Genomic DNA, 11,059 nt, shown 5'->3' with positions numbered 1-11,059 from the left:
TTTTGATATGTAAGCTTACCCTGTAATTAGAGATCACCTTTAGTAGGCAAACCATATTTTGCTGGTTCCTTGAGTGCCTGCTTAAAGTATAGGATGCTGCAAGTGTATATGGCATGTATAAGAATACGCACTCTTTTTCAGAATTTGATTCTAAATATAAACAGCATGTACTGAGTTACAGCAATTCCAATCATTATAACATGTTCCTGCTATTGTAATTTACAGTTTAAAATCTAGAACTGCTTCCAATCTACAGTCAAGCATTCATCCATGACTTGAAGAGAAATATGTCTCAGGTAACTGGTGATAAACAAGAGATTTTCTTTTAATGGTGATTATTACAGGTGCTGTGCGCAGAGCAGTAAATGTAAAAATTGTAGCTGTAATACCAAATACATGGAATCCTAAATGAAGTGAGTTAATGTGAACTATTTTTAAGATGTGATTCACTATCTGTTGTAAATTCTGGGGCCTCGAAGCTAATTAAAGCTACATACTACTGTATGCAGTTCAATACTGGTAGCGGCTTTCTGTTTATATCCATCCTTTCAGATCAGTAAAGTTTACTCTACTAGCTAAAACAAAAATTGTCCTATTCACTGTGGAGCTGAGATTCTGCCAGAGCTACAAATCCTCATAAAGATCACAGTATCTGTCATATTTGCAGACACTACAAATGCTGCTGTAGTTATTTTGTCAGTGCTTGCTAATACAAATAATTTTTAGCCACTGACTGCCTCAGGTCAGGCAAAAGCTGGTTCTTCTTTAGGAATTTCTTACAAAATTACACAAAAGCTACTTTCTTTACCAATTGCTCTCTTTACATATAAAGTGATGTAATTCCCCTGAATGAAAGGGCTGTGTACAATCTGAATGGTGCAGTTAAAATCAGTATCCCCAACTGCAGATTTTATGGATCATAGAAACTACAGCAGCAGAAGACTGAATTTTGATGCATCTGTGATTGGAACTTCCATGGATAATGAAACTGGGGGAGTGTGAGGCTTACACTAAATGGAAGTTTGAAGTCTGATGCTTGAGCCAGAGCTCATGATGAAACAGAAACAGGCTGCAATGGAAGAGAAAGACTCTAGAAAAGAGAAAAACATGCAGATCAAAAGGATCATCTAATAGCTCAAGTATCCTTTCTAATCATCATATTTTTCTGTCTGCAACATGTATGATTCTATTACCAGTGCATGGGAGCCATAGGCCCTAACACTAATCTATGAACATAGTCAGGTTGCTGTTAACATTGTGGTGGCACCTATAGGTGATTATTGGGTTGCAGCCCATAATTGGGGGGGCTGTCAAGAAAAAACTGGAAACAGTCTTGAAAAACACTGCCCCAGGAACCTGATCTGGTCTGCTCACAGTTCATTCTATATGACAGTTTTGTCCTTCCTGGGCACAGGTAAAATCTTCCCTGATCTATATTAAAGGACACTGGAGAATACTGAGAAATAACCGGTGAGACCAAATGCAGTGCATGAAGGAGATACTTGTTTTGTAGTGCTAAGATCTTTGTAGGATCACAATGGTCTAAGCTCAACACTTCTAGCTGCGAAAGACTTCACCTCCTGGTTTGCTTAAGGGACTCTACTTCCACAGAGCATACACGGTAATGACAGAAAAAAGTTCCTTGGGTCTTCTCTAAGCTTCAGGTTCGATCAGCTTAATTTAAGGTGTAAGCTTGATCTATATTAAGTTAAATCAATATGAGATGGTATAGATATTCTTATTTTATTACTTATTTTTGTCATTTAGCCTGCTCCTAATTGAAATAAGTCATCCTAGCTAGTGACAAGTCTTTATAATAATATAGGGATAAATAATGATCCTGCAGGATCAGAACCTAATGCTGGCAAAGGCTTGTGATCTGATTCATATGGGGACAATCTGCAGTATGTAAGGCTTCTTTTTAGGGCAGTATAGGTTCCCAGTTTTGCTATTATTACAATGCAAAGATTCATATTGCTAAACAACAACAAAAAAAGTAGTAATGAAACATTAAAAAATCCAAAGGTTACAAATTTCTACTTTTCTCTTTTTCCAGGCACCCCTCTTCTATATATGTTAATGGTTTATCTCAGAGAGAATTTTTAACATCAGATCCATATGAGCCAGAAAAAGTTACATTCACTTTCATGTGTGGCAGATATAATGCAAATTTCTCACGAGCGTGCTGTTGTACCGGCAGAGGAATGCTTTTGCGGGTACAGATTATGTGGTGAATGCAAATATCTGGTGCTTAACAGCAAAAGCAATTTTAATCTGGTATCACCATGCCCTCCTTTAGTTTCAAGAGACCTTGTGCCATTAAAATGCTATGGCTCTGCTGACACAGGTTTTTAGCATTGCCCTGGTGTTAGTCTCCATGCTCTTCTGATCTGCATGTTGGCAAAGATGCCAGGAAATACCAGCTGTTGTGGGATTTGTTCATGGAGGATCCACTGTGTACTAGACTGAAGCCAGCAACCTGAAGACAGGCCACTGGCTGTAGCTTTCAGTAACTATTCTGTGATGGTTTTGAACCAAAGACTTAGAGGTAAAAGGCTCTTCAGCCTTCTAATGAATGTTCTGACAGGTTTTGGGTATGGTAGATTCAAAATAAAAACCCAACCAACAGGATGGTGTTTCCTTTGACTAGTTCTACAGGAGAAGGTAGACCAAAGAAGCTGACTTGTGTGTCAAGATGGACCAGCATCACAGCACTGCTCTGTGTATGGCATGAATCACAACGCAACATTTTCAGCCTCTGTCCTAACCTGCTTCAATAGTGTAGATCAGCTCTGCGTTTTCTCCTTTGTCTTTGTCCAAAGCTGTGACCTGCAAGACTGCTGATCCAATTGCTGCTGATTCAAACACCGAGGCTTCATACAGTGGGCTGGTAAAATACGGACTATGGTCATTGGAGTCTTCCACATTTATGATGACTCTGGCCAAGTTTCTTCTATAAGGGAATTCTTGATCTCGGACCTACAGAACAAGAGTGTAATGCACATCTTGATAGTCATTTAGTAAAACTTAATAAATACTACTCATCTGAGTGCTAATAATACTTTCAGTTATATTTAATACAAAGTAATAAAAAAATCTATTTGTCCCAAAGAACAGTCTAAAATACATCATGTGTGAGATGATAGATAGTGAAATTAAAGAAACAGAAAGAGCTTAGGGACATTTTTTTTTCAATTGTGAAAAAATGCATGGCAGTCATGACATGAATTTTTAAAGTGGCAACCAGATGACATTTTAAATTTGATTTTAGGTCTGCAAGAAATACTTTTTTAAAATATATTCCAAATGGTCATGCCTTTGCCCTGCTACTCCCTGTTTAATACCATAGAGGCTTGCCCATTGCTCCTTCTTTCAAAGACCTACAAACAATTTTACCCAATATGATCAGTTGTCAGTCTCATGCTTGTAGCTGCCAGTGGACTTTTTCATCATTATATATGTGCATACACTTTTGAAGATGATGATACCAATAGTAAACAGAGTAGAAATTACCTTAAGAAGTGCTGAGCACTCCCAACAGAGGCATCACTGATCACACCTCTCTCAACCCCATAGAAAATATCTCAGCACTGCTACACTGATAATCCTTCCAACATGGGCTCCCCAAAAGTTTGATTCTTCTTAAATAGAGCAAAAACCTATTATATCAGGTTGAGATCAAAATCAAGCACCAGGAAATGACCTCTGCCAGCCATGTCTCTTTGTGATTGTTTATATTTATTTCTTAGGCTGGTCACCAAAGGTCTTGCAGCTTGTTACTCTGTGAGCTGAGACCCAAGTCAGCTCCTGCTCACTGATTCTTAGGGTCCCCCCCGCAAGATGGCCCCCTACCTACCTACCTAACACGTCATGAGCTGTTCCTTCAAAGATCTCTTCTGCAGGAGTCTTAAGTAGTTAAAGAAAATAGCTGACTACAATGTTTAAACTAACACAGATTTTTTTTATTAACCTCCAGCCCATAATATACAATCTTCACTTGAAAACAGACAGACATGTTCTGTAATTTAGTCACACTGAGCAAAAAATGGTAATTAATTTTTTTTCTGAATATCCAAACATTTGGAAATGTAGATGAAAGCTATTTTGTACATCAACAGTTTATGCACTGAAATAAGTCTATAAAAGTAAACTATAAACAAGGCTTGTATTCTGAAAGGCTGTAGCATTCTCTATGGCAAGAAAGCAGTTATCTCCCTGTGAGTAACTTCTAAAATAACTTTCAGCCTCACTTCAGAAACTCTGAAAATTACCTTGAGTGAAAGGACCAGATGCAAAGAGATTAAATAATTTCCTGCTTGCTCTCCCTTGAGATAGAAAATCATATCATATTCCATACAGTGAATTCACAATAAGTTTCCCAAAAAGCCCAAATAAAAAATGTAAAATAAATACACAGCGGGGCAAGCAAGAAGAAAGTAATGACTACTTACTGCACTAAGAATCCTTTGCTTATGCAAAGACTAAGGCATGTATGCACCTGAAGCAGCAGTGACTGTGTCCTGAGCCAGGTGAATATTGCATTCTTACCATGACATTAAGGATGTGCTTATCTTGAGCTTCGTGGTCTAATCTCTCAGCAGTATAGAGCACCCCAGTGCTGGGATCAATTCTGAATTTTCTCATGCTGACTGTATCAATGCTGCTGTGAATAGTGTAGCTCAATTTATGTTTTTCATCTCTGTCTATAGCTTCAATTTGCAGAATTTCAGTATCAGGGAGGATGTCCTCTGAAATGGTGACATCGTAACTTGGCTGAGAGAATTCTGGGCCGTTATCATTGTTATCCAACACTTTGATAAGAACCTACAGTTAATAAAAGAAAAACATTTGAAGTTATTGAAGTTTTGTCAGATTACTGAATAAGCACCTAGAGAAATGTAATTTACTTTAGATGACTGATGATGTTATGCTGCTGTATGGTAGGACAGAGAAGCATAATTTAATATTAAATGCTTACTGTTCAGGTCAAAAGAAATAGTAAGGATATGACTTCAGAGGCAAAAAGTTCCTAATTATAAGACCTACTCAGAGCCTGACAAAGAAGTCCATATATCCATATCTATAGATAGGAAAATATTGCTGCAATGGTCATAGAAAAGGTTTTGCTGTCCCTTGTAACTGTTCTGGTTACAAGAGACTTCTAGAGCTATTACAGGATTTGCTTTCCCCTTCACTATTAGTGAGGCTATAAAAGAATCCTTTTCATGTTATTTAAATCTGCTTTTTATATAATCAATGGCTAAATCCTGTGTTGTTTTCTGCCTGATATATTGCGTTAGGACATACTAGAAATGTCAAAGGCTGTGCTAGGAATGGTGACACTTGATAAGACGAGAACCTCACAAGACAGGGCCTCACGACCATGCAAGCCCATCCCACACAGATCAATACAAACCACCAAGGACAGGTAATCTCAGAGCACTGGTGACAGTGAAGGATTATTTTTGTGGTTTCATCCTTGCTCTCCTTTGCCAGTGATGGTTGTCTTTATTGCCAACTAATTCACTTTCCCCTCGAACACTTACTTGCCTCCCTTCTGTTGTAGTTTATGAATGGTAGAACTTCTGCTAAAAAGGTGAATGAATGCTGTGCCATTTGCTTCAAATCTGTATTTAAAACCTCAGTATTGATACCTAAAAAACCTGGAGAGGGGGGAAGGCAGCCAGGATGCTACTGTTGCTGCCTATTTCAATATATCACAAGCTGACCCTGGTAACTAGTAAGAATCACTGTTTTCCAAGCTTTACTTTTCAAAAGTTATGTGACTATACAATGTTATGCATGCATGGATCTGATGAGGTTTTGTGGTTTAGACCATTGGGGGAGTCACTCCCTGGAGAAAATTTGCTTTCCAGACTTTGTATACCATAGATTACTTTGGGCAGTGTGGCAGCAAAACTCTTGACAAACTACATAATGCTGAAAGATGAAATGCAAAGAGTTGTCTCTTTTTTGTTACTGGAAACAAAAACTATCTTTTGTAGAATATGCCTGTGAAAGCATACACCTAGTTTTACAAAGAATGGAATGGAACAATCTTTTTTATTCAAAGGCTTTGAATTAAGAAATAGTCCAATGAAAAATGTGGGAAAGGCCATACACAGGACTTTTCGAGGTGACTAGATCCATCCCTCATGATATTTTCCTTCTTGTTCTGAAAAGTACTTGGCTCTTTTTAAACAAATATTTTATTATTTTGCTTGATCAAGCCCTGTTCACCCATACTTTCTTAACAGAATAAAAAAAGTTATACTTTTACTGCAATATTGCACAAACAGATGTTGGCCTCAGAGAGAAATGAAACTTTAGATGTCCATGATACGTGGAAGGGTTTGCAGAACACATTACCAGAAAGAACATGACCAACTGTAAGCAGCAGTCATAATGAACTAGCCTGGGAACTGTTTAAAAGACAGTTGAAATAAAATGCTCTGTAAGTTAAATGGCATAGGACTTCAACTGTGCATTCCATACAATTTAATTTTCACCAGATTATGGTACGCTAGAGTGAAGCAGGGCAAAGCCTATATTAAGCTATGCTTCAGTCCTGGACAGACAGCAATAAAATTTGGGGGAAATATACATTGCTGGGCCTATAATAATGATGAAGAGTTACTTAGTTTTTTATTTTTTTGTTGTTGCTATACAATATATCAAGGCATGTTTCTGAACTGATTGAGGAAACAAAAAGCTAAACCCACATCTGAAAAATATGTGAAGAAATTAGTTGTAATACATGAAAAGCCTGAGGAAAAAATGAAAATTCTTCAACTCTGCTCTAATGGGACACAGAGCCAGTGCCAAACCACTTTTGTTAGTGTAAGGAAGAGACACTGAAGCAATATGAACTGGGGAAAATCTGATTACCAGTGTTTAATACTTAAAGGCATCTACTTAAGCAGTTTTGATACCCTCAGTCCTTGCCAGGTAGCACTGTAGCACGGCTGGATTATTTTACTGCTGTATTGTTAACAAAGACAACACAATTTATTTTACTTTTAATTAGTGGCCAAAAACTTTGTCATTTACAGTTTTAGATAGTCTAACAGAGAAGTAAAAACATTTCAAATGGATTCAATTGAAAATACCAAAACTGTTTGATTTTGCTGATGCTAGTACAACATGGTCTACCTTGAACAAATAAGTTGCCATGTGAGGGACAGCCTTGTTTCTGTGAATTTGTTTTTTAACATTGCTGTGTGCAAGCTCAAGCTATTCTGTAAAGGAAAAAAAAAAGTACAGATGCATAACAATGTGTCTTAAAGATACTGCTACAGTGGTGACATGCTGTTTTGTTTACACGGCTTGTGATCACCTCAGTGATGGGGTTCACTTCCCCTTATATCTAATGCATTTTGGGATCACTGGCAAATTGGGAAAGCAGAGGAAGTCATAAAGCCTTATCCACCACAAAGATTGCACCGTGACTGTGCAAGCCACGGCTCCATGATTTATGCCTTCACTAGACTGCATAAACTAAACTGAGTGCTACTGGATCAACATCAGAGACCACGGGTAAGCCATGAGACTATGGAAATTATAGCAAGGATTTACAAAGCAGCATTTCTTCACACCGAAAAAGCTATAAACTAATGCCCTGACACAGACCATGATGGTGCTTGGGGAGTGGGAGGCACGGAGAGTGGAAAAGATAAAAAAAATTGAGATTCTCATTCACTGTGGTTGTTAAACTTACAGGGAACTATGCACTTAAAATTGCTTTGATAGTTTCCAGAAAATAACTTTTTTTTCTTTATTTTTTTTTTCACTTCATATCTGCTGTAAAACTGATCAAGTGCTTGTTTAAGTGGCAGGTATCTTCATCCCTAGAGATGACAGTATTTTAATGATAAGTCAAGTGATCCACATTGAAATACGCATTATTTATTACATACTCTGAATTTCAAAAGACACTTCCATTTGGGGATGGAAGGCAGTGGGTTAGGGATGCTAATGAATAAAGAGGTCATTACTGATTCACAATTTCTTCTATTAAAGCAGTTAAGAGTATTTTTAATTTTTGTCAGCTGTCCCTCAAAATCCCTGAGAGTCAACTTCAATTTTAACATTATGGTCTCTCCTTCACTAGAGGGGGGTGGATTTTTCTTGCAACAAAAAAGTTAGATTATATGTGGGAATACTGATTATACAGAGTTAAATGCACAAGGTATGGAAAAGAAGAAAATGGAATTCTTTTATATTCTTAAAAATTTAACTGTCTTGGGAGCTACTTGAAACAAAATCAGGTGAAATGAAATGGAACTTGAGTGCCATTTTAAATAGATATTACCCCTTCAATTCTTACAATATTTTGAGGAGCAAGTGACCATTATTATCCTGATCCTTTGCCCAGGAAAACACTGCCTGGGTTAAATGACTTACCAAAGCCACACAAAAAGTGCAGTGGCAAAGCTGTGGAAGGTGTTTCAGGTTTATTTTTGAGCCATTCCCCTTTTATTAGGTCACCTTAAAATGCCACCTTCCTATGCAGGAGATTTCCTGCTGCAGCAGGATGACTTTTAGTAAGGTGTTACTTAAAGAGACGAGGGCAAACTTTTCCGTTAATAATGGACAACTGTTACACTGACATGAACACCAGGCTCATAGAAAACCTGATCCTACAAACATATGTGAAGTTGAGTAAGCTGAATGCCAACAGATTGTTAATATGAGGAAAGTTACTCAAATGCATTTAATGGCTGCCAAACTTAGGCATAAAATCTTGGTACTACTGGCAAATCTCCCATTGACTTCAAAAGGGCCAGCACTCTGCTCCTTGAAGACTTAAGCTTTAGCCAGCCTGTAGCACGTATTTAACCCCAAATCAAGTGTTAACCTACTGAAGCGGCTCAAAGATTCACAGTGTATTTGTAATTTAATACTTTCTTTATATTTATTTCCAAAAGGAAGATATGGCAAGAATGAGCTGTGTTACATAAATATACTTTATTACTGTGTAGGTGCCTGGGGTGTTAAGCTGTGACAATACCCATTGTGTAAAATCAAAGACAGGCTTTAAAAGTTTCCCAACACATCTCCAAAAGGTGATGAATGGAAATGTTTACTATTTGTTTGCTGCTAAGTAGAGATTCTTCTTTGCTGAGGACTGTGCAAGGTTACTGACTAAACCACTTTTTATAGACAAACATTAGCTGCAAGTCTTTTTTCCACGCTCATAAAGCAAACATGCAGCAAAGCAGTCTCTGCCTGGTTATCCTTGAAAGCTCGTATCTTTTCCAGCGTGTCGCGGGCTTCAGAAAGGCAGGCTTGCTTCCTTCTGCTGCCATTGTGCAGAACCTAATTTATAGTCCGAACAAGCGCCTTGCTATAAAAGATTTGCTTCTCCCTGCTCACTTCCTATTTCCCACAGTTTAAGCAAGTTTCAAATAAAGGATTCACAAGCTTCCAAGCTTACAAATTAGGCAAAGTAACACTCAGAGCATTAGCAAAGACTTTGTATTCAAAATGCTAAGTGAAAGGCCTAAAGAAATACAATCAAATCAAAGCAGGACAAAACCTAACGCAGGAAGTCTCTCCAAAGCTGTTTTTAATGTTGCCCATCACAAATACCTTTGGTTTAGGCACAAATGTGTTTGAGTGAAAACTGGATAAATGCCAGGATTTGCTTTAGAGACATTTGAAGCTGGAAGAATCCACTTGGCTAATTGCTTGGTCTGGGCACAGTGTTGTAGTACAACCTATTAAGTGCCTGAATTGCTTAAACTCAGGTTACGCTTTTGTACAGGTTTTGAAAACCTATTTTGATTTAATATTGCTTTCAGTAGTGTTACCACACAGCTTTATTTTCTACTCCCTGACAAGTTTTTCTCTCCTCCAAACCCCAACCTTAACATAAAAATGCAAACACTTTCCCTACCAACCTCAGTGGCCTGTTATTTATACTTTTTCATGACCCTTGTGTTATGTTAAAATGGGGGGAAAAGTCTTTGTTTCACAGGCAAGGCAGTGCTGAGATCGCTGGATGGGAGAGAAAAAAAAAAAATAAGGGTTGGGTTGGTTCTAGTTTGGAGGAATGTTCAACTGAGCAAAATTGAAAAAGTGAATTGAAACCCCATGCTTCTTGTCCATCCAAGAAGAATCCACAGCCCAGAACCTCTTCTGGAGGCTCTAATAACTTAGGTACGTTTTGGCCATGGTCCTCTAAGAAAAACTTTTCACCATTCACACCCTCACTCGGGGTGGTCCATCAGCTCCTCTTTGTTAAGAAACATCTTATAAAGAAAAGGTGTTCTCTGAGAGGTGAGACCAAGTTTGGTATCCTGAAACTCACAGCTAAAGTTCAACCTGAGTAGAAGAATAAATAAATGTCCACAACCGTCTGCAAGGGGAGACAAAAAGGGGCAATGAGCAGTAACTTCTCCCATCTGCTCTTTCAGTCGGGTTGGCTTCAGCTGAAGATATTACAAGTGAACCATGTATTGATCTACAAAGACTTTTCAGAGGAAACTGCATGTTCCTCTCTGAGTGTACACTCTACTGGGAAATAGTGAGATGGTTTTGCAAGAAGTGGAACTGAGGCACTTTTTGCTTCCTAGGTTGGAAGCATCAGCCTTCATGATTTAAAGCATCTGTTTTATAGTGGTTAGGATGATGAGAAGGAAGGAGAAGGCAAGAAAATATGCAAGAAATAAAACTGTCTTTTTCATATAATACCAGGACTTCAGGAGTCTGTTCTTAAAAAAAATAATTATCTGCTAGTACAATATTCTCAATAAAAGTAAAAAATTACCATCACTTATATGATTGTTCCTCACTGTACTCTACTTCTGTGGGTATTTTAGCAAAACTCAACTGTATGCACTACAAAGAAAAAAATAAACACTATTCCTCCTATGTTGTGCTTGGTTTTAAAGGATCTAAGTTGTTCAGTATAAAAAAGGAGGCTTTGGGATAAACCTGCCTCACGACCAAGAGAATCTCTAATGTTACACAGTCAAAGTTAGTCAAAATTGTGGTAGGAGTAGGCATTTAGATGCCAGTACAGTGATTCCTTGCTGGGAAAGTCCTCTCTCTGCTC

General features: G+C 37.9%; 1 protein-coding gene across 9 annotated transcripts in view; it reads right to left on the bottom strand.

The window, feature by feature from the left end:
* Positions 1 to 11,059, bottom strand: part of FAT3 (FAT atypical cadherin 3) — a 418,659-nt gene that overhangs the window by 85,211 nt on the left and 322,389 nt on the right. For 8 of the 9 annotated variants that reach the window (XM_042792184.1, XM_042792182.1, XM_042792186.1 and 5 more), the window contains 2 exons: positions 4,549 to 4,824; positions 2,769 to 2,979 (listed from right to left, as the gene is read on the bottom strand). In XM_042792184.1, coding sequence (XP_042648118.1) covers positions 2,769 to 2,979; positions 4,549 to 4,824 — 487 coding nt within the window. Of the gene's footprint in view, positions 1 to 2,768; positions 2,980 to 4,548; positions 4,825 to 11,059 lie in introns of those variants that run through there. The other variant, XM_042792191.1, reaches the window with a different exon arrangement.

The sequence above is a fragment of the Tyto alba genome, unplaced genomic scaffold (assembly GCF_018691265.1).
Source record: "Tyto alba isolate M040663 unplaced genomic scaffold, T.alba_DEE_v4.0 Super-Scaffold_2, whole genome shotgun sequence".
Classification (NCBI taxonomy): Eukaryota; Metazoa; Chordata; class Aves; order Strigiformes; family Tytonidae; genus Tyto; species Tyto alba.
This window is presented reverse-complemented; position numbering and strand designations above follow the sequence as displayed.